At 39.5% G+C, this 24634-nt stretch overlaps 1 protein-coding gene across 1 annotated transcript in view; it reads left to right on the top strand.

The window, feature by feature from the left end:
* LOC102013536 overlaps positions 1-24376 on the top strand; it is a 51317-nt gene extending 26941 nt beyond the window's left edge. The window contains exons 4-7 of the mRNA XM_013507356.1: positions 4452-4552; positions 5935-6047; positions 24011-24149; positions 24333-24376. Coding sequence (XP_013362810.1) covers positions 4452-4552; positions 5935-6047; positions 24011-24149; positions 24333-24356 — 377 coding nt within the window. The 3' untranslated portion in view covers positions 24357-24376. The remainder of the gene's footprint in view (positions 1-4451; positions 4553-5934; positions 6048-24010; positions 24150-24332) is intronic.
* Positions 24377-24634: the final 258 nt, after the last annotated feature.

Below are 24634 nucleotides of genomic sequence, written 5' to 3'. Positions count from 1 at the left end.
CAACAATGTTAAAGGGTGCCTGTCCCCTGTAATCTCTCCAGCATTTGTTCCTGTTTGATTTTGTGATGACAGCCATTCTTTCTGGACTAAGATAAATTCCCAATCTTGTTTTAATTTGCATTTCTGTGATGGCCAGAGAAGTTGACACTTTTTCATGTATTTATTTCATCTATACTTCCTCTGAGAAGTATCTATTTATTTTAGTTGTGGCTTTTTGATTTGGCCTTTTATTTTGGAGAGGTCTGGTTTTTGGGAGGCTCTTTACATGTTCTAGATATTAGTCGTTTATCAGAGGAGTAGCTGGCAAATTTTTTTCCCTTTCTGTAAATTGCCTTTTAACTCTATTGGTTGTTTTGTTTGATGTGCAGAAGCTTTTAAATTTGATACAGTCCCACTTGTTGATTCTTGAATCCCAGGAATCTGGCTTCTGCAGCACTGGCTCCTTCTCTGGATGTTAGAACCTCTCCTAAGATAGCGTGTTCTCTCGGTACAGGGTGTGGAGGGAGCTGCAGATCAGCAGGGGTCTGCTTCCTTTTCTTAGCAACCCTCGTATTTAGTTCGATCTAGTGGGTTTGTCTCTCATGTTGACTCTGTCTCTGGGAGTGTTTGTCTCACCCTATCATGGTACCTGCGTTATCTGAGGCTCTCCCCTGGGCTCCTCAGGCGCCTCTCTCTCTGATTGGTGATCCTGTAATATCTCCCCTGCTGTTTTAATTTTTAAACTGTACCTTGAACCATGTATGAAACAATAGTTCTTTTAAACACCAAATGCTTTTCATAAGTGAACATCTTAATTATTTCTCAATAAATTCTGTCAACTCTTCCCTCACCCAACCTACACTGAGAATTTCTACTTCCTGTGCTTTTACAATACTTTCTCTTGAAGCATTTGGGATATAAAAGTCATCTAAATGGTAAGACCCCCAACAGACCTACTCAGACTTTTGCAAGCCTTCTTAACTCCAACTGTTTGGTCTGCTGGTCTCCCTGATACTAACAAGAAGAAAAAAAAGAAGAATAAAAAGAAGGAGCCCCCCAAATGGAACAGTATCTTTCCTCTACCCGGCTTCTTCTCAAGATACCACATTATATTCCTGGGTTTGTTCACTCTTGTATTCTTGGAAGCAGAGGTGAGCTGTGAGCTAAGTGTCCTTACCTCTTTTGACCCTTAGAAACCTCCTCACCTTTATGACTATAGTACTGACCCTGCTGCCCACTGCCTGAATTCTGAAATTTTTATGTTCTAGACACCACTCACATCTGCTCTTAGCTTTAAATCCACTTTTCCTTTCTTCTCCCTCCTTACTGGTTCCTTTTTCTCTAAGCAAACATTAAGTGTTATCGAAACTTCTGACTATATTTATTGTTCTTGTCTCCAGCCTTGCAATTTACCCTGAGTGATCCCACCCAATCTTTTTGCATAAGTGTCAACATTTTCTCTACAATTTTGGTCTTCATCTTCCTCCTTTTCTGAATACAAGGTACAGAGATGCAATCAATAGTTAAATTGCTCTGGCTGGAACACTTGAAACCTCTTAAATTTAATACATCCAAAATAAAACCATTACCTGTCTCCAAGCCTATCATTTGATTTCTGTTCAGTTAAACCAATTGGTCTATGTTATCATTGTTGACAGATCCATTTCATCTTTTTAAAATTATTTTTTATTAAGTTTATTGGTATAATTTAGATATACACATTGATCACATTCATCATAGGGAACTTGTACCTGTACATGATGTATCTTGGTTAGACCTCAGTTAAATATCTTCGACTCTTTTCTCTACTCCACACCAGTATACAGTCATTTGGGGATATTTTCCCCCTAAGTCTTCACAAAACATTTGAGAAATGAAATTGAAATGATCTATAAAATACCTGACCTCTTGGGAAGTAGTGAGGCCTTGAAAAGTAAGAAAGATGAAATTTTTATAGGTTGTGGGTGACTGAGGACATATAATGACTGAATATAACATGGTGCCCTAAACTAGAACCTAGGAAAGAAAAAAAAGTCCTTAGCAGAAAAATTGGTGAAATCACTAGTTTAGTAAATAGTAATATGCCAATGCTAGTTTGTAATTTTGACAAATTTTCAGTGAGTTTGTATGTAAGAAGTTAAGATTAGGAAAAGCTGGAAGCTGTCCATATCATAGAAAAATTTCTATAAATTCAATATTACTCCAAAATAAAAACTAAAATAACACAAACAAAAACAAACAAGACCTCCAAACATAATATCATGGCTTCTCACTTCCCGCCCAATGCTTCAATAGGCCTGTCACTGAGACAGGGACACTGTGTAATTGTCAAGTGCCACAGGTGATTCTTATACACTCCAGATGTTACAGAACCACTTGTGTGAAAAACAGCTGGAAGTTGCCTATGACATTTCCCCTATATTGGCTTTTAAGAATTTTATAGGAAGGACCATAAATGGGCAGAATTTTTTTTTAACAATTTCTATTAGGAATATGCTACTTAAGAAAACACAAATGATTCTGAATATAAGGAATAGAACTGGCATGTTGAATGGCTTTTCACACAAAGAATGGCATGATATATATTTTATTTCTAAATACAGTTTACTGTAGCTTTGCTACTTGGCAAGGAGCCCAAAAGCTTATTAATTTTTTATGGACCAGGAAATTATTTGCACATCTTCATTTTGCATTCCATTTGCTTTGTTTAAAATCCGGAGAACTTTCATATGGTATATGTGTGTGTTTACTGTGTAACTGAAACACTTTAAACTTATGGCAATAGATAGTAAAATTAACAACAATGGAAACCAACAACATCTCTTAAGATGTAGGAGAAAGGTTTTAAAAATGTTCCAGTTACAAAAGATGGAAATTAGAGAGGCCATGTGTGTATTGTACTTTCCAGGAAATGTACTGTCGGTGTGCATGACACTGTTCCCTGGGTCAGTGAACACCTAGCGATTCAAGTAGGGTACTAGGGCCTCCTAGGATTCCCTAAATTGAAAGATAACGTATGTATTTACATATTCTTAAAGGCTGTGGTAGTGAGTCAAAAGTATTAGGGCATAGTCAACATGGGAATCTTTTGAGAAGTACAGTTTCATACCCAGCTTGACCTCCTTGAAGAGGTGACTGGATCATAGGAACATCCACTGGTGGTCGTAGCTGAATGCGCTTTTAGGAGGCAGGGCCCATTTGGAGGTGGGTCATGGGCCCTGGCCTTTGTAAATGCATGTCTTGTTGGCACTCGTACCCTGTGTTGCTATTCCTGGCAGCTATCCATTGAGCAGCTTTGCTTTATTATCCCTTCTTCCAGCTTTCTGCCTTGGAGGCAGCCCAGCATGCACTGAATCCTCTGAAATCCTGAGCCAAATAAACCTCTCTTACTTCAAGTGCAGGTGTTGATACTTTGCCCAGCAACATGAACCCTAACTAATACAGATAAGAACGTGCCAGACTCAGGACTTTCAAATCCTTCTAATAAGCAGCGTTTATTTGCCACAGTTTTACTTGAACAAGATCAGTGGAGACAAGACTATAGACTGAGAAGTGGCATAATAACAAGGAAACAAGGAACAATGACACTGCTGCTCCGGTCTGCATGTTTCATACATAAATAAATGATACTGTTCCAGAACTCAGAACACCTAGAGAGAAATCCTCAGTCCCCCAGAGGATGTTCTAAAGGACAGTAACTTATAGCAACTGCACAAACCACTCCCAGATAACTCAAATCTTCTAGGTGGAAATAATGCCGACAGATTCATCTTGATCCCAGAGGTCTAACTCCACCCAGGGACTAAGTTTCTTTTCTCATTTCCACCCCGTGAGTTTCTTAAACCACATACTCCTGTTTGGCTTTCGTGTCTCTTCTCATTTAGCTCTCAGGTCCATTTAGGTGTGCAAAGGCAGTGTGTTCCCACTGCTTTTAAAATGTGACGGTTGTCCCTTAGCATTCTCCTGAGACTCCGCACAGCAGTGAAGCTTTCCTGCATGACTTCCCAGACCAGCTCCCCTCTGGGCTTCCTCAGAGGCAGTGGCAGTGCTGTTAAACAGAGGAACACATTAGCAAAGCAATTTTCTTCAGTCAGTTAACTAGTCATTCTTCTATTAGAACTTTACAATATATGATACTCCTCACTCATGAAGGATTTCCTGAGAAAATGGGAATATTAAAATCTGTAAAAAAATAAGGTAATGGTAGCTATGCAATTTTTGTCTGTATTTTAGAAAGTAATAGAGAAAATTCATTTTTTTTCCACGGTGTGTGTGTGTGTGTGTGTGTGTGTGTGTGTAAATCAGGGCAGATCCTTTGATCTTTCAATCACTGCTTATAATAGACCATTCCAAATCCTCTTTGTTAAAAAGAAACACAGAGGCTCAGTCTTCTAAATGTCTTGCCCAAGATATTAACTAACACTGTGAACTGCATTCAGGGTAAAGTTTCTTCTCTCTCCCTTCTCTGTCAGAGACTGCTCATGGAGCCAGGCTTCTGCCACCTGCTTGCACTTCTTCAGGCTCATCACTTCCCAGGGCAAAGGTGAAGCTGGAGGAAATAGAGGTGGCAGTGGTGAGTTGAGCAATAGCCACCGAAAGCTAATTGTTTTTTTTTTTTTTTTTGGTTTTTCTGGTTTTTCTCTGGTACCGGGAACCGAACTGACGACCTTGCGCTTGCCAGGCAGGCGCTTTGCCGCTGAGCTAAATCCCCAGCCCCCGAAAGCTAATTGTTAAATGTCAGGAATACTGCGAGCTGTTTGTCAAACCATCAGTAGTTTGAAATGTGGTGGGTAGACTTATACCACGCAGACTGGAACATACTACAAATCAGGGTTTGCCCTGTCCCTGGAGAGCTGTTTACCAATAGAATGCTTTGACAGAGAATGAATTTCCCTTGGCTTTGGTGGCTTTGAATTTTCTAGCCTTGGCTGAAAATTCCCCTGACTCCTCCCCAACATGAGAGTTCTTTGTAGACTCCTAGCCTCAGGTACTTCTGTCTCTCCAACCCTATGCCTGTTGTCCTTTGGCTGGCTGCTCCCACTCCTCAGTCGGCTTTCATTGCAGATGACCAACCCTATAGACTCCTGTTATTTGGGGTCCCTTGTGCACTAAGCAGGATTCTTTCTTATATCACCACAAAGCAACTTTCCTATTATATTAGTTTTCTATTGTGGCATAAAAATTACTGCAAACTTAATGACTTAACACATATTTATGATCTCAGTTTCTGTTGTTCAGAGTTACCAGATTCTTTTGTTCAGGGTCAGACAACATTACAATCAAAGTGTCAGATGAACTGCATTCCTTTCCGGAACTTGGAGTCCTTGTCCTTGAGGTATTCAGTTCTGGGCAGCTGTGGGATTGAGGTCCCTGTTTTCTTGCTGGCTGTTAGCTGATGATGCTTGTCAGCTCCTAGAGGCCACTTACAGTCCTTTGCTATGCATTACTTTCTCAAGCCCTTTAACAGTACAGCAGTTTACTCTTTCAAACACAGGAGAGTATCCGGCTCATTAGGATGGAGTGCAATGTAATGTGGTATATTGTGATGTAATGACAAAAATGCCTATCTCAACATCTTCCTAATCAAGGGAGTAAAGTGCATTTCTTTTACCAGCGTGTAGCACAATCAAAGCAGTGATATCCAATTGCATTTGTCACATTCCATTGGCTACAAGCAAGTCACAGGTTTCCCCATATCCAACTGGTCCAGGCTGAACAGACAAATGCAAGACTTATTGGTGTCACCTTTTGATATGTCTGCCATACTTACCATAGATGTGATGTCTAATCCTTGAGTTCCAGAGACTTTTAATTGCCTTTTGGGTGGCGGGGAGCAGTTTCCTTCTAACACAGCCTCAGTTTTCTGTGTATACTGCCAGAGTAGCCTGCTGGCTTCAGTTCTCCTGGATTTCTTGGGCAGCCGTTCAGCTCATGTCTACTCTGTTTTCATTGCAGATACTATGTGCAAGTCCCCCTGGTGGTCACTTTGAAATCCAGAGTCTTCAGACTTTAGGCAAAGAAACTGAAACTGACATTCGATTCTTGACCTCAGGGCACAAAAAGGATTGGTGAGTACAGTGTCTGTTCCTCCAAAGAATTTGTAGAGACACAGTGGTCTCTTGGTGGTCCCTGGGAGAAAATGGGAGGGAATTTACAAAATAAAGACAAGAGACAAAAGCTGGAGTCAGGTGGTGGCCTCTTACCTGATAGGCAAGAGGACTGACTGCATTTATTTATACCTTTGCAAAGTTAGTATCAGGAGACACAAGGTTGCCTAGAAGCTAATGACTGAAATTGTCTGGGCAGGATGTTTTTTCAAGACTGTGGTATCTTAACTGCTTTAGGCATTCTGGCCCTGTCTTGCCCTCACACATATGACTAATTTTCAGCTTCAATTGTTTCCAACAGAATTCTCAAAGTTTTCCCCTAACATTCTAACTTCTTTGTGTAAATTTGACCTTCCCAGTGGACTCACGTGTCAGTAGAGTCTTCAGCTTCCACAGTACAAGCACTATTCCTACACATGACTTTGGCTTTATCCTCTTTATCACTGAAGCAGGCTGCTCCATGCTCTACTGTTCAGTTGGCTCTAACTTCTTATTAGAAACAAAAAGATTGCAAAGCATAGGAGCATGCATACAATGAAAGTGTGTGAGTGGCTCTGAGGAGAAACCGTAGAGCAGGGTGGGTGAGGGCAGAGCAAGGCAGTATTATTTTTCTTTAAAATCATTTTAACACAGTTTAATTTTTAAACATATTTACCTGTATTCTCTGGATTTCAAAGGCATATATTCAAAGAAGTGTTATGTTTAAAATTGGAAGTTTACTCATTCGCAATGCTTTAACATTAAGAGATAAAGCTCTTGGTGACATGTTTGAGGCCTCTAGGAAACAAGCTTACTGTATTAGTGGTGAGGAGCCAGGTTACCTTCATCAAACCTCCTAAACAATGAATCAGAATTTCTTCGTCTTAGTTTCTGTGGGTCAGGCTTGCGAGGCTCTTCTGCCCAGTGTCCCACAACTCTGTACGCAAGGTATCAGATGAGCTGCTTCCAAAGTAATGATGTGGGCTCAGATGAAAATGTATTTGTTGAACATAAGCTATATTGATGACTTGCATTTAACATGGTTAATGTTGGATTGTTGATTACATGTTTGACATTTGTGGAAATTAACTATAACTCTAATAGAATTACTGGAGTATTTTATGTTAAATATACATTAATCTTCCTCATTCCTCTAATCCTATACTTTAGTTTTCTAGACTAATAGGTACATAGGGCAATATAAACCACGCACTAGAGGGAACAAAAGCAAATGCCAGAAGGCTGAAGCCAGCGTTCCTAGCTGGGAGCCGATTGGCTGGTGTCACAGGAGGCAGTCTGTTTCCCTACTCGTACTCACAGGGTCAGGCCCAAGTCACAAGCAAGGACAGCCCCTGTAATTGGCAGCTACAGTAGTCGGTCAGTATCCAGACTTAAGGGGTTTGGTGCTCTAAGCCTCTCTTTTGAGCTGAATTTTCCAATACTTGAAAGGCAGATTAGAAAACAGAATCACAATTACACTTAATTGTCTATCGTAAACTGACCTACACTATTTTGTAAATGTGTAGCTCCTGAGTTAGTTTTGGTAAATAATAAGAGATACCAACTAGTTTGTTGTGGGTGAAGCTTAGCTACTCTCTCACCACCTTGATGTCAGGTGCTGATAAAAGACTACCTCAAAATTCTGAATCATATCCAGGCACTGATTACCCGCTCCAGGCCAGTTCATGCCAGTCACATTAAAAAATTTTATTATATACATTTGAGGTTCACAAAATATTGTTATAAGATGCAACTAGTAAAATGATTATTATAATAAAGGAAATTAATATATCCATCAATTCACACAGTTACTGTTCTAGCTTTCTGTTACTATGAAAAATATTTGAGAAAATCAACTTAAAGGAAAGATGTATTCTGCTTCACAGTTTCAGTGGTGTCCGTTCATGGCTCACTGGCTTGATTGCTTTTGGGTCTGTGGCGAGGTTGAACATCATGGTGGTGGGAGTGCGTGGCAAAGCAAAGCTGCTCATTTCAGAGTGGCTGGAAGAGAGAGAGCAAGCGGGGGGCCAGGGACAAAACACACCCACGAGAGGCAGACCCCACTGACCAGCTTCCTCCTCATAGGTCCCACCTCCTTGAGTTTCAACCACCTCCCAGCAGCCCATCAGATTGTAAATTTATCAATGGATTAATCCATTGTCAAGGTCAGAGTCCTTCTGATCCAATCATGTCCCCACCTTGGGCATTGACAGATGCACCTTGGGGAACATTTCAATTCCAAATCACAGCAATTGCTCTGTGTGTGTGTGTGTGTGTGTGTGTGTGTGTGTGAGTGAAAAGAGCAGCTCAGATCTACTTATTCAAAAGTCCTTAAGACAATACACTTTTATTTATGTAGTTAAATTGTACACTGGATTTCTAACATGTTCATCCCACATGTCTGCTACTGTGCACACCTACCCTAAGCCCATGGAGGTCTTAGTGTTTTGTCTTTAGGTGTTTCACCAACTCTTGAGAATTGGATGCCACTAATCTTCTGTAGTACCTGGGCATAGGACTCAGACCTTGTCAGATTCTTTTTCTTAGGTTAGCAGTGTCCTGAAAACATGTTCTTAGCTCATCTGTGTACCTAACCTGTCATTAATGTCATCAGTGAGTGCCTGGCTCTAACATTCTTCATGTTGACTTCCTGGCTTCTGCTTCGGATGAGAGGAAGGGCAGCTGAAGTTATGTGCTAGTCTCCAGAGTGTGGGCTTCTCAGTTCACTACTAACTAGCTGGGTAACCCCTCCTCAGGGTGGCCATTCCTGCTTAGGACCACAGCAATAAGGCCCTACTTAAATGAATACAACTATGCTGAAATATTTTAAAGCAAAACATGTATGTCATAACAATACCCATCTGTTAGATTACATTTGGTCACATTTTCTAATAAATATCAGTATCCTTGGAGCAGGAGAGCACATATTTGAAAACAAAGCACTTGAGGGAATGCTATTACATAAATCTCTCTCACCGGAGCTTGTGTTAGCTGTGGACCAAGAGGGAACATAAATTTTGCTGTTGTACTTCGTTCTTTTTCCATTTCTGAAATAAACTTGGCAAGAAGACTGAGTCTCCTGGTCATCACTAAGCTGATTCAAACCATTGGAAATTATCATTTTTTTCCCTCAGTGGCATTTGCAGAAAATTGATGTCACATATGTGGCACTAGCTTGAGCATGGTGTTGTCTTCCAAGGAGAGTTGTGTTCTTTATCTCATGACTACATTCTCAGGTGGACTCCAAAGAAACCTCTCTCTCTCTCTGTCTCTATTTCTCTCTCTCTGTGCATCTCTCTGTTTATTTCTGTCTTTCTCCCCCATTCCTTCCCTCTTTCTCTTTCTTTACAATTTGCCTTCTCTCTTATACTTTCTACATTGCTATTTTAAAACATTTCTCCTAATAAGGTAATTCACTTCCAGATTCTTTATAATACCAGCACTGAGCTACTTCTACAAAGGGAGCTAGTTAAATTTCCATTGTTCACTGTCAAAGACCTTCCAGGGGTAGCAGCTTCTATGGTTTCTGCTGCATGTTTTAGATGTCCCAAGTGTACAGGTTACCCCTTGGCCAACAGCTTTGCACCTAAGGCAGCACCACCCCTTGATGAATGCTCTAAATCTTCTCTTTGGGCTTTTATTTCTTTCCTCCAAGTGTCACGGGTTCTTAGTTCTTACGTGCAGGCTCTGAAACACTAAGGTTGCCTTTGATCACTTAACTTTTCATGCATTCATTAAATATTTACTCATCATTCCTTCCAAGAGGAAGAAAATAAACATAAAAATGAGGGGAATGAATCCTCTAACCATGACGGTACACTTGAGAATGGCCTTTTAACAGTAATGCTAGGACATTTCCATGGAGCTCCTTGTACTACAGAATTGAACATCTGGAGAATGGTATGTTAATTCCACTTCAAGAAACCATGGGTTACAATGATATACCTAAGGGCTAGAATTAACCTTCATCTTTCTTTTTTTCCCCACTTCCTTTTCTTTCTTTTAAAAATCTGATTTCAGAACTGGACTGACAACTCAGTTAATTGAATCAAGAAGAGATTCCCCTGTTGGTCTAACTCAAAGCGAATTCCATCAAGGGTAACTAAAATGTACTTATTCAAGATTCCTTCAGACAATACAATTTTATTAACTGCAGCCATGTCGCACATTAGATCTTTACACTTGTTCATCCTACATATCTACTACAATTAAACAGGAGCAAGGGAGACTTTGAACTTCGACAACACAGCTCAGTGTGTGAGTATGGAGCTAAAAACAGGATGACTTGGCGGCTCACCACAGCTCTGTGTCGCACTTTTAGACAAAATGGAAAGAAGACACCTCTTTAGCTCACAGAGGAGATATATCACATAGTACAACCCTTCACTGTTCTCAGCACATAACTGGTGCTTAATAAATAAGTACTTGTTTGCTGACGTAATATGTGATTAAATTGCTCCTAATGTACCTTTGTTTGATCCCGTGGAATTTATGGGCCTCCTGGGCACAAGCCTGCCACAGGTTTCTGAGCTGAGAATCCACACAGGTAAGTCTTCTAATCTCCAGTAAAACAAAGGATAGCATAAATATTCACTGTATTGAAGGTTTAAATAAATACTGAGCGTCCACTCTCTAACACATATGTGAAATGATCTTGGTTTGTTCCTTGGAGATGAGCCAAATGGTTTAGTGAATGTGGAGTATTTTTTCTCCTTTACTTGTATAGACCTGTTCTAACTTAAAAATAAGGTAGTTTAGTTAAGATAATCTCCAATTTGACCTTTCTTTAAAGCACAGGAAGCTAGTTTAAGCATAGTTGCCCTGGTGACTGGTTCACAGTCTTGATGCAGGTGGAGCAGAGTTCCGGAAGGGAAGTTGCTTTGTGTTCACTGTCTGGTTGCCTTCCTGCCTTCTAGGATCTGTCTAGTGTTCAGCAAGTTGAAACCTGTGGCATAAGAGATACATAGGGTAACATAAAATGGATTGTATTTTTCTCTTTAGTATGACAAACTGAGGTGCTTTCAACTGATGAGTTCATTTAGGTTAGCGTTCAGCACTGAGGCTGATCGTATTAACTGGTACAAAAGACTTGGGGTTTTCATGGGAATAGACCAACGGATGGGCTTATGAAATGTGCCCATTATCTTTCTCCTGCAGTTATCTAGCTCAGAAGCTTTCAGGTTGTGAATAGGAAAAGTGACTTATGAAGAACCAATGGGAAGATGGCGCTTGTAGTTATATCTCATCTCTCAGTTAATTGTAAAATTGGGCAACTATCTTTCACTCTTCAAGAATTTTTTCTTATGTTATAACAGTGTGACATCAGGGGTTGAGTGAAATTTTTTCCCTAGTGTCACAGAATCATAAGTAAGACACCAAATGCACCCCAGTTCTAAGCTCCAAGAACTGCACCTACTGGGGTCTACAATCTCCCTGGGAGGTGTTCTGAGCAGTGTTATATCAACAGACTTGAGCTTTCCACTCCACTGCCCCTCACCCCTGCTGACATAAAAAAAAATAGGAAAAGAAGCCATCAAGGGAGTAAGGGGTTCACTTTCTCTCTTTATTCTATGTGATGAAGGCAAGAGATGGAGGTCCAAGATATTCATACACTTGAAGATGGTTAAAATAGGACTCACAGGCACTTAATTTCACGTTTGAATGTCTGCTTAGCAGTGCTGTGAAGCTGTTTCTGAGCTGCTAAGTGGTTGTGTGTATGTGTGTGTGTGTTTACACAAGTGCATGTAGGCACACACGCATATTGGAGAGAAAACCACCAAGTGGAGAGATCAACAGGGTTTCTCATTGGCCCTTTCCTCCGTATGGATGGACACCTGTCCCTCTTTAACAGGTGCTTGCACAACTCCCACATGGACTTGTTACAGACCCAGGAATGGGCCATAGTGGTTAGACATGGTGGTGGGAAGCATTCAGATAGTTAAGGGAAAGGCAATTCGAGAGCCACAGCTCTAATGCTCTCGCTTCCTATTAAATCAAAACTAACCCTAACTCAGAATGTAAGAAAACAGGAACAGAAGCTCGATCACGAGTGGCTACCTCAGCCAGAGCTAAATTGTCTTGAACTTCCTGCTGTGATAGTCCCAGTAAAATAATTGCTCAAACTAGAACCAATTTCTTTCCTGTACTCTCAGATTCATCCTATAAAAACTTTTCCCTTCTGCTCGTTCTTCATATAACCATTCATGAATTGATGTCCATTCAAATAAACTGTAATTTTTTCCAGTGCTGGGGATTGAAGCCAGAGCCTTAACTGAACTACATTCCCAGTCCTTTTTATATTTTTTGTTTTTGAGTCAGAGTCTCACACCAAGTTGCCCAAAATGGGCTTGAATTTGTGATCTTCCTGCCTTAGCCTCTCAGACTGCTGGGATCACAAGCATGGCTTCCAGCTTCTTTAACAATTTAAGTGCCAGGGGGGCTGGGGATTTAGCTCAGTGGCAAAGCGCCTGCCTGGCAAGCGCAAGGTCGTGAGTTCAGTTCCCGGTACCAAAAAAAAAAAAAAAAAAAAAAAAAAAAAAAAAAAAGTGCCAGTTGATCCTTTAATGGGCTCAGTTGTCTGCAGAAGAATCCTCTAGTGAAAGATAAAAAGTGTGACCGAGGAGGGCCAGCTGGGTTACCTGGGGGTGCATCCATATTAGTCAGAGCCTAGACTTGCTACTGAGTGGGAACCTGCCAGGAAGCCTGAAGCACAGTGGAGCCAGTCAAGCTGGAGTGGTAGCTAAGGGCAGGTCTGCTGCCTCAGGTTGTCCTGGCCCACGCTAGGAGTGTTTGGTCAGGAAGAGGGAGGGCGGGAGAAAGCATCAGATAAAGACCATACCCTGGCTGGGGGATGGGAGGAAAAAAATTTTTGAATGGGATATAACATTATATCTTAGTAAGATAAAAAGATGGAGAAACTCAGAATAGAGAGCTGTTGCTTTTAGAGAGCGCTTGGCATAGTATAGCTGGGGACAGTTATTTGAAGAAGATAAAATGGTTTCATATTCACAGCTTAGTGGGCTGATTCTCCTCAGCTCTTCCTCCTACCTTGGGGTCCATTACTCTTTGAGCCTTCCGGAGCTATCTGCTGCCATTCTCTGTTACCTTGTCTGAAATGCTTGGGACCAGAAATGTTTCGAATCTTAGATTTAAAAAAAATTGGAATATTTGCATATTCATAATCAGCTATCTTTGGGCCGGAATCCAAGTCTAAATACAAAGTTCCTGGGTGTTTTTTATACACATAGACCAGAGGTAATTTTATGCAATATTTTTAGTCCTCCTGCATCTTGACTGCTTAGTGAGGTCAGGTGTGGAATTTTCCACTTGTGGCACCATGTCAATGTTCAAATGTTGCAGATTTTGAGGATTTTAGATTTTGATATTCAGACTAGGGTGGCTCAACCTGAACTTGACTCTACTTCATCTCCATACTTAAATTTTATGAACCTTGGGAATTGTTTCAAATCTTATCTCCTTCCAGAAATCCTCCTTAAGAAGTCCAGGTCTACTGCTTTCCACCCTAACCCTTCGCATTGCCCTCCACCATCTTGGTACTTTTTGGAATTCATCCTAGCTTATTCCTCCAGCTGACTACACCCCAGCTCAGGACCTCATCTAACTTGTTTGCCTTATGGTTGCCACACAGAATCCCAGGACAACTGTCGAGGCCTGCTGTGTTTAACAAGCCACATGCTCTGAGAACAGTCAGCAGCAGTCCAAAGGAGCACCTTTTTGTAAATTTCCTAAGGGAGGCCTCAGCTCGTGAGGTGTGTGCCTGTCACTCGTGTCTGCTCAGAGGGACGATCTTCTTCTAAGTTGCATGAATGTGGCCCCATGCTTTTAACTACCCTTCTCCTGCGCTGGTCTCTTCTGGTTTCAAATTATCCTATACACAGCTGACAGATTTTTGTTTTTAAAGGTCAAACAAATCTCTTTTTGTGCATAAGAGTCACCCTCAAGGGATCCACATACATTTTACGCATCTAGTAGTATATAAGGGCTGTGAAATGACAGCCTGGCATGGAGTGGGACAAAAAGCTTCCTAGCACCATGATTCTTAAACTTTAATCTACACACAAATCGCTATGGGATGCAATAACAATGGAAGATTCTGATTCAGAGCTGGGGGTGGGTGCAGACATTCTGAAGGTCTACCAACTACCCATGTGATACTCATGATACAGATCTGAGGACCACTCTTTAAGTAGCAAGAAAATCTCATTTAATCTTCATAAAGATTCTTAATTAATCCTACTTCAGGAGTGAGGGCACTGATGTTCAAACTGATTAAATAATTTACTCCAGGTTGCACATCTTATTTATTATTTATTTATTTATTTATATTTTTATTTTATTTTAAACAGAATTAAAAAGTTTAAATATTAAAAATGGTACAGAATATCAAAACAAGATGAGAGGAAATCAACAATGGTTGTTCTATTGCATATTGTTGTTTTCAAATTAGTTGTTCTGATTACCAGATATAGGCGTGCAAAATTCATCAAAAAAATTTTAAAAAGTAAGCACTAACTGTTCCTTTCAATAAACCAATAGAAATTAGTAGAACAGTTATCTTACCTATCTTGTGTGTGTATATATATATTTTTCCCACTTTCTTCTTTCTTTTCTCCTTTCTCTCATCCTAGTTGTTCTTTCCTATTGACCATATTTTATTTATTGAGTCACTGGGATTCAAATTCAGGTCTGCCTGATTTAAGACCTTTTTTCTACTACTGTTAGTGATAGAAAGGAAAAAGCAGACCTAAGGAGGGAATTCCACTCAGGAAATAAGACAGGAAAACTTGACGGTGGATTGTCCTTGATCTTGCAGTTGAGTTGGTGAGGATGTCACTTGCTCAAGTAATGGAGCCTGAGGTATTGCGAATGGAAAACTTAATGTGAGCCTGCAGAATTGGGGCAGCTGTGGGGACTCATTTGCTAGGTGATCTACAGTGGAACAAAGGGCTGCTTGGGCCCACATAAAGCTGGTGAGACTGAATTTGCCGAAGCACTCACTTAGAGGTTCCCAGACTCCACAGCGGGGTCACCTGGGGCTACTTACTTTCAGGTCCAGGTTGTACCTCAGAGCAACTAAGTCATCAACTCTGAGGGTTGGGAACAAACCTCAGTAGTTTTTTAAAATGACCCAGGTAATGGAAAAGTACAGATTATTTTGAAAGCCAGTGTTGTGAACTGCTTCCAATGCTAAAGGAGCAAAGTGTTTCATTCTTTATAAACAACCCAAAGAGTGTGAAAGGACGGTATTCTGGTTTGGCATAGTTTGGGTTTGGCAAACTTTGTCATGTACAGCCAGTTAATAGATAAACTATAGAGGGTTTTGTGATCCAGAAGCAAAGTCCAGACTCTCAAGTAAGTGTTCATGTAATAAGAAAGAAAGCAAATTTCCACACTTTTTTAAAAAATGAAATTGAAAACTAAGGACACAACTCTGAATTTCATATCATTTTTGTAAGTCATAAAATCTATTTCTGGAATTTTTTTCAGTTATTTAAAAATGTAAAAATAATTCTTATCTTCTGATTATAAAAAAAGAAGCCATTGGGCGAAATGTGCTCCCTCTATGCTGCTTGATGAATCCTAGTGTAGTTAACGATGGATCCTGGTGAATCCATCATAAATGTGCATCTAACTAAAAATAAATCAGTGTGCAGATAAGTGTCTTGTGCACCTAGCAGTAAAACTGACCTTTGAAAAGTCACTGTGTAAGGACAGTATACAAATTAAATGACAATGTTTTGATGGAAAGCTTACTTTTACCTATATTCTTCACAATAAATTAAAAGTAGCTGCCTGAAAAACATAATTTCCTGCAGTCTATTACCTAAAGTAGTGTATTCTGTACATAATTCAAGTTACTTTAAAAGTGTCTTAAAAATATATATAAGATTTTAATTTTATATTGAAACACCCTGGTTTTTAACCAGATGTCAGTTTTTCACAAAGCCTTGAATTGTTAAAGATTCTTAATTGCTGAGTACAGCCCTCTTGTGTCTGTAATGTCTGCATTTGCTCTCTTTTTTGGGACAAGGTCTTGCTATGTAGTTCAGGCTGGCCTTGAACTTACTACATAGTCCAGGCTGACCTTAAAAACATGGCAATCTTTCTGCCTCAGCCTTCCAAGTGCTGGGATTACAGGCATGTGCCGCCATGTGCAGCCATAATTTGTGCATTTGGAAACAGGGATTATCGGTTAAAAATTACATTTACACGGAATTACTGTCTGTGTCATCAGGTAGGTAGTTTGAAATACCTTAGACATGTTATAGAACTTACTGTCTTGAGATATCTTACACCTAGACTGTCTTGAATTATTGCATTGATAATGCCAGATAAAGTTTCTCACTAGCAAAAAGCACAGTAGAAAAATAAATTTAAAAAAGAAAGGAGGCTTAGGAATAGGATATCTAAATATTGTGTCTGTAATTTATTTACCAAGGTAGATAGTTGCTCTTTCTTTGTATAATTTCTTCGAAATTCTCAGCTGTAACTCCCTCGTTTGGAATTTGCCTTGAGCGTTGCCAGGCATTGAAGGGAGCCCTCTGCTGTTAGTTTTATTCACTACAGTAGAAGTGATTTACACCGTATGCCCTTCCTTGAACCTACTCAGGTTTTTAATGTTTCTGTTATGATTGTACATTTCACATCACAAAGAAAACATAAATTCTACCATGCCAGCTGGCGTGGTTAATAATCCATCAATTCTGTCCTTTTTGAACTATAACATAGCACTGGAACATCTGGCGGTTTCCAATTTCCATGTTAGAGTGGGGTTTTGACCTCTATTTCACCTTCAGATGGGTCTCTTTGGCAGAATAACTCTGCTTTCTCGATTAATTTTATTGTTCACACCCTTAACAGTGAGTATGAAGCTTTGAACATAATGCTTTACATGGGAATTGTGTGAATTTCAGAGGAAACTCTGCCTCTCCTCGGCTCCTTAATTGCTTTTGTTAGCGTCTCCTATCCATTCACTGCGAATGTGGCCTGAATCTTACTCCTTGCACCGCTAATGCTTTTCTCATTTGCTGTATCTGAGGGCTCATCTATTGACACATCCTAGCTGTCATGTCTACACCATTAACCTTCCAAAGTGTCATCTCAGGGCCCTAGGGGTGCAGTGGGAAGCAAGTGTTTATTGGATACCTGTAAATGAACACAGGGAGTGTGTGTGTGTGTGTGTGTGTGTGTGTGTGTGTGTGTGCGTGTTTGCTGTAACTGTGTTTCAGAATTTGGAGGTTCTACATAAAGACCAAAAACATCTCTTGAGAAATATCAATGATCTCTATTACCAAAAACTTTAAAAAGGTGAATGTAAGTATAAAATTGAGATCATAACAGGATTAGGAGGAGGCTACCTGGGGAGTTGCCATATGACAAATGGGGAGTTCCAGGCCCTCCACCTTAGCAACCCCCAGTGTGTGTTGGGGGCCTCCCTGAGAACTGCTGTCACTCCAAGAAGTACTTGATAAATGATTCCATTTACGTAGGGGTTCCAGGCACACGATATGGTGTCCAGTCTCCAATCCTCTGCCACCACCTGAGAAGATGGTGTACATGAGGGGCCTGTAAGGGGCTGAATCCCAAGGGTGCACACTTTCAAGAAGGCAAGGCAGTTTGTGAAGCACTGGCTTGGTGTGAACACAGTCCACCTACCCCCACCTCTCCCCTCTGCTCCATGCCTCCCACAATGGGGCAATGTGCCTGGGAAGTTTTCTTTTCAAAGGAAGGGTTAAGTTCTACAGCCTTAATTACTTGGCCAGCTGTTCACAGGTAAGGACAGTGTCTCCTTTTAACATTTCCAAGACACATCCTTGATGCACTGAGTACCTTTGAAAGTCTTTTTCCTAAGAGCAAACACTCATTTGTGGGGTAAACTGCATTGTTTTTGGAGCATTTGTCCCGAGTCATATTGTGTAGGCTGACTGAGTAATGTGTTTCCCTTTAAGGACATTGAGAAGTGTTTCTTCAGCAGTAATGCTTCTGTGCTAGTTTAAATACCTAATTTTTGGGGATATGCCACCTAGTTCTTTATAATTCTCTTCTTATTTGAAGCTTCTTCTCCTTTCATGGGAAAATAGGCAAAAATCAAGAGTGCTCAGTGTGATGAACGCTGTGGGGTTGGGGCTGGCCAAGGGGAACCTCGCTCTCCAGATCTGTGAGACTGAAAGGGGAGAAGTGGGAAAATTTCGAGAGCCCACATCAACACTGATGGTTAAAACTTATTCCCTCACCCTGGCCCATGCTGGAGGCTTGAGGCCCTTGAATCTCACTGTGTAGAATTTATGCTCAGACAAATTTTCCCTGATAACTCAGCTTTGACTCTCAGCCATAAAGTTGTTAAACTGGGAAATGATTACTGGGTACTTTCTCTCCTATAACAGAAAGTTAAGCAATTTTCTTGTATTAATGGCAGCATAGCTGTTCTTTTAATGCCTTTCTATTTCATGATGATTTAAGTACTTTGCAAATAATTTTGTGAAAATCTTGTAAAATCATATTATTCTACCTATTTTGTGGAAAGAAAAATGGAGACATAAAGAGATTAAATTAATCATTTATTCAATCAGGTAGTAAGTTTTAAAATAAGAGTTTTAGCCTATGATATACTACCTCCTTATAAGTCCCTCTTTTTAGTTACAAATTTATTAAATTAACAAACTGCAGCATCTGACTTAGCTCAACTTATCATCATCTGCAGTTACTGCCTGGATGATGACTCTGGATAGCCTCTCAAATGATTTAAAATGCTTATTTTTATAGTTGTAAGAGTCAGATCCACGCAAATTATTTCAAAGAGAAGAAAACAAAAAAAATCTCATTTTAACTTGAGAGGTAGCTGGATACAGGATCAGGATTATATTCTTCTTTTGCACCTTGCTAAAAAATCCTTCACCCTTAGCACTGATGTTTCCTTGTCTAGAAATTAAATTTAATGATCTTAACACTCTCTTGCAATGCCAAGAATGTGTGAACTTTCTGTCACTGATTTATGAACCAATGAAGGATGACTTTGTATTGTTATTGTAAAAACTGGCCACATGCTTGCCTGTAATTGGGGATAAAATTTCCTCTGAGGGGTATCCCACAAATGTTTTTAATTCAGCGGCATACTGAGTCATTTTCTTCATGGCTGTATAAATAGTGTGTATGTCTTGGTTTCTGCTGTTTTGCAGTAAGGATCTGATTTAAAAGTTCATTTCCTTACACCCCAGGAGCAGTGTTTATGGGTCAAGCTCTCATGCTGTGAAATACTTGAACTCTCTAGGAAACATCCTGGGCATATGATTTAATTTCTGACTGTGTTGGTCTTCAGTGAGAGATTGAAAAATGTGAAACAGGAAGAAGGGATCTTATCAAAAACTGGTGCAAGGGCTTCAGTTTACTTTTAGCTTGAAATGACGCTTGCCAGGAGTCTTAAACTGTGATTACTACATCCTTCATTGCTTTTGCACAGTAAGACTGAACCTTGTTCTATTTTCCGCCTTGCTCCCATGCACAGTAGAGTGAACACACTGGGTGAGATCCCACCTTCTGATAGATCAGGAAAATTTGAACAGTTGGTCCCCAGGGTTAGCCGACCTCTCAGGACTTCTTGTCAGTGCTTTTACTTGTTCAAAGTTGTGAAACTTCCCAGTTCCCCTAGAGATTCCCACGCATGCGCTATGTTTCTTCTGATCTCTTGGCGTTACCTTCCGTCTCATTCCCTTTCAGTGCCTCTTTTAGCTCCTTTGCTGGAGACATATAGGCCCCAGGTAAGCCCTCCACCGGGCACCGTCTGCACCCCTCCTCCACATTCACAGCGGTTCTCACCACCGGTTCATCCTCTCGGAAGATGAATCGCTCCTTTCTTAAGTCCGAGTGCTCTCGGCCAGTGACCTCGACTCACAGGCCACTCTCTTCCGCAGCCAGTTCTCCTGTCTCCCTTACCTCTGCTTTCTCCCTCTCCGCAGGCTCTTAGTGAAGGTCACGCCTGTGATGCCGTCTTCCTCGCTTTCTAGCCTCAAGTCTCTCTTCTTTTCTGAGAATTCAAAAATTTCAAAGGAGTGGGCTGGAATTCTAACTGTGCTTTCTCACCTTACACAGACATCTGGCATTTGTCGCCAACAATATTTAGCTGTTCTAAGATTGCCAAAGATGCCCGATTGACCAAGATACAATTGACCGTTTTGTGTCCTGTCCTCCAGTCTGTGTGTTGGGCTTGGCAAAGTTGACCACATCCTTTTCCTGGAAATGTGATACAGATCCTTGGTTTCCCTAACAGTGTCCTGATTCTCTGCATCCTGACCTGGTGCTTCTCTACCACATGGGCTCCCTCTCCCTTACTACTCCTCAAGAGTCTGTGAAAAGCAGAAGCAGATGTCAATCTCCAGTATGAAATTTTGGTGTCAGTTTGTCTCTTATTCCTCATGTCTTCATAAATTCTTAACTCCTATGTGCCCCAGTAGCCTTATCTTTTAAAACTGGGTTGATCATATTTCACACTGTTAGAAGGATTATATCCCTAGTGCATGAAAATACTCAATATGCAGTTTTCCTTTAAAAACTGTTCTTCTTTACGAGAATACTATGAAGAAGTAATAAAAAAAAAAAATCAAGTTTCCAATTTGCAGTTTTCCAATAGCAGTGCACCAACGCCCCATCATTCTTTAGGCTTTTCCAACTGTAAATTTCCTAGGTAGCATTTGAAAAATGAAATAAGGTGGTTTTCTGCATTTGTTATGACAGAGACAGTTAGAATCTTTAATTACTGAGGGTCAGGTTAGTGAATATCTAAGATTCTTTTTAAAATATCTGGATATTTGGTTTTGATGACTACTATAGTTTTTTTTAAAAGCAAATTTATTGCAATTAAAACATTCAAAACACAATATCAAAAGCATTTGTCTTCTTGGATCATAGAATTTTTATGTAACTTGTCTTTATCTTTAAAGCAAGTCATTATTAAACATGACATAAGTTTAACCTTTATTTTTGACAAATCAATACAAAATAAGAGATTTATTGGCTCTGATATATAAATATAACATATGCTTGACCCAAATGAAGGTGATTTCAGATTTTCACCTGAAGCTCATGATAAATTATAGAAAATACCATTGAAATGCTCATAAGATTATGATACAAGTTCAACAGAAAAATCTTACAGTTTAACTTGGTATTTCTTCTATTTATTATTTGGCTGTTCTAGAAAATATTTCAGTATTTCTGATTTTTGATGCACATGCTTTTCCCAAATCCAAACTTTATTTTTAATCAAGACAACTTTATATATCCTTGGAAAGCTAAATTAGTTCTTTAGAATAGTAAGACATTATTTAGTAAATTTTTCATTCACTAAATGAATATTTTGGTTCTTTTAAATTTTTGATCTGAACATCAACTATGATTTCATGTATTGGTGTGAAATGAAAAGTTGAAGTGTACAAAACAAATTTTAGTATTGAATAGCATTACTTTTGATGTGACACCAGTAAGAGATGTAGATTTGTGTGTCTATATGTGCCATATTTCTATATGTGTACATGTGCTTTGTATGTATATCTTATCAAGTGTTATGAGTAAGTTGTCAGTGAGTTAGATTCATCAAGACAAAACTATATACAAAAGCCAGTAAAGTATTGAATTGTCTACTCTACTCTGTGTGTATGTGTGTGTGTGTGTGCATTTTTTCTATTGATTTTGTTCCTCTAGAGGTCCCTGACCAATACAGCCACACAACTAGATGTTTATGAAGTCAGCATTTAAATCAAAGCTACATAACACCAGAGACTGCTCTTAATACATATGTGAAATGCTTCTTTGTTATATTTAATCTTTGTTATTACAAGGTCCTTATGACGTAGGGACATATGAAATAGCAATTTGATGTTGTTCAATCTAATATTGCCATTTTAATCAGGAGAAACAGAGAGTTAAGGTATTAAAAAAAAAATCTCCCAAGATCAAAGTGTATAGCATGGAGGCAGGATACAAATCCAAAGCCATAGGATTCAAACTCTATCTTTTCCACTACCTTACACGGCAGTGATATCCTTTGTATTTATCATAACCATCTAATTTCTTTGTCCCTGATCCTTGCAAACAGGCTATTAGGCACATGATGTCCTGGTTTTCCTGGGTATATCCCCAGATTCAAATTATTCTTGGGTATGTACCTGCTGTTCTAATACCTTTAACAGTAATGACCAGCTCCAAGTTTTGCTGTTTATTGTCATTGTTGTCACTCTCTTTTCTATCATCTCTTGAACGTGATGGCTCCTACTAATACAACTTGGAGTTTTAACTGCTTCTCAAACTGTGTATTGAAATTTTCTAACAAGTAAAGTATTGTTCATGGTGTAGGATCTTAGTGAATGCTTTTTAATAATTTCTACAGTAAGCGGAAGTCTTAAACCTTTCGTGAAGACACAGCATATCTTCATTAACATGCTGTAATTAACTTTTTGTTGATATTTTCTTCTATGATTTTGTTGCTTCTCCTAGAAATTATTGCTCAGTTGTTGATATTTCCAACTCCAATGGACAGTCTCCTCAGGAATACAGTCTCCCAATGGTTTCTGAGCTATGGCTGAAGTGAAGATTTTGATTCTAATTATTTTAATGAAGATTGTATTTTGTGAATGAGGAATCCTTTACTGTGTGTATAATTAGCAAAAGTCTTTCATGGAAGTTAAGGATAAAAGAACCAATACTTTCTTGGGGCACCAGTGGAAAATTTCTCCTGTCTGTTCATTAGAAAAGGTGGCTCAACTGCTTTATAGATTTTGGAATAGTTACTGCTCTCAGTTTAAGGAAAAATTCAAGGAGAAAAATATCCATTTTAAATTCTTAGAAGCAAATATCACAAAACATCTCTGGAAAAGTATCTGAGTTTTAGTTTTTTCCAAGCAATGTAAGTACATCATTTTAATTCTTGTGTCATCTGTGTTTCTGGACATTCACATTTATGCAGAATTTTCTACATCGGAAGTCCAATTAGTAACATATCATTTTCATTTCACTAATTCTGGGATAAACTTAAAAGAGTAACAATTCAGTTTGGCAAATAGATTCCATGTTTTTAGGTGTAGCATCTCTGCTAGGCTTGCTAAGATGAAAAATTGTCCAAGTTTTTCCAGGTATATCCTTGTTTGAACACTGAAAGTGCTTTGTCTGGGGAAATATCTTGGTCCCAGGAAAACCAGGACACTTGCACACCTATACGTAACCTACTCCACCATGAGGCACCGCCAACATTTTCTCTTTGATTCAAAAGAAAAACAAACAAACCTCGTGTTGTCAATTCCTGTGTCCTTAATTAGAAACGAAGACAGCAATTTCATGTTGCAAGAAACCCAGCCAGATTTATTTCTAAGCTTCATTTCATGTTTTTTTTTCTTATAATGGTAACATTTTCAGAATAGATCAAGTTAGACCTGCCTTCTGGGCCTCCATTTCTTATCAAGAGATCTTTTACCTTTCTTATCTCCTCAGTATTTAGAAATAAGATTTATGATTAAAGACTTTATACATCATTGCATTTGGAAATATGCGACCATAATAATATGAAAATAGATTCACCCTTGCCTTTTCATGGGAAGATTACCATCATGTTTGTTTATTTTGTTAGTTAGTTGACCCACTGAGAGGCACATCTGTTACGCCCCCTGTGGGAAGAAATGAAAAAATGCAGCAGCTTTAGGACATGTCACATGAAGGAGACACAGTGAAAATGGGCAGCATGCGGCAGTGCCATTTAGTGCTTTCCTCCTCACCCATCTCTCCTTGGCATTGCAATTTAAGGTGGATGAATGGTTTGCTCTGGGCTCCAGGCCAACTCCCTGGCCCTGGGGAAAATCATTCTCACACCCACGCTTGAAGCATACACCCTTCAACTCTCTTTCCTGTCCTGCAGCCCCCGAAATGAAACTCTTATCCTCTAGGAAGATGCGGGTCCTTTCATTGCTGTATCTGGGCTACAAGAATCAAAGAGCAAAAGGGATGTTTTCCTCTGAGAACTGGCAGCACACAGAAGGAAGGAAATGCCTATTCCAATTCAAGCATGTTTTAATCTCTGCAGAAGTGAGTACAAGGGAGGGGCAAAACTGGCTAAGAAATCAGTGGGAAAGTCATAAATTTTCTCTTATCCCAACAGCTAAGATTCTTCCTTTACAGTGCCGCCCACCCTTTTTATTTTTCTCTTGAAAGGATTTGGATAATGAACAATCACTTTCTAAATTCTCAAGTTCAAAAATCTCTCTGCAGGAAGAAAAAGGAGTTTTTGAGTAAATCTCCAAAGGCTGGCGGAGTCATTTAAAATGCTCAGAAATTTCAAGACTCACACACACCTCATGAATTTGTCATCTGAATCTACCCTAAAGGATCTGGCACCAAAACAAACCAACAATTCTTTAGTTCCTCTCTTTTCATATTTTTGATAGCTAAAAATGCCATATATATATATATCTTGAATGTCTTCTAAAGAATTGTCTCTCATTGAAAGATATGAATGGACAGTAAACATTATTTTGATCCACTTTGAAAAACTCTGGGCAGGTTTGACCTCA

Source organism: Chinchilla lanigera, unplaced genomic scaffold, assembly GCF_000276665.1.
Source record: "Chinchilla lanigera isolate Chin_1 unplaced genomic scaffold, ChiLan1.0 scaffold00125, whole genome shotgun sequence".
In the NCBI taxonomy this organism is placed as follows: domain Eukaryota; kingdom Metazoa; phylum Chordata; class Mammalia; order Rodentia; family Chinchillidae; genus Chinchilla; species Chinchilla lanigera.
Note: the sequence above shows the minus strand (reverse complement) of the source record. Positions and strands in the feature narration are given on the sequence as shown.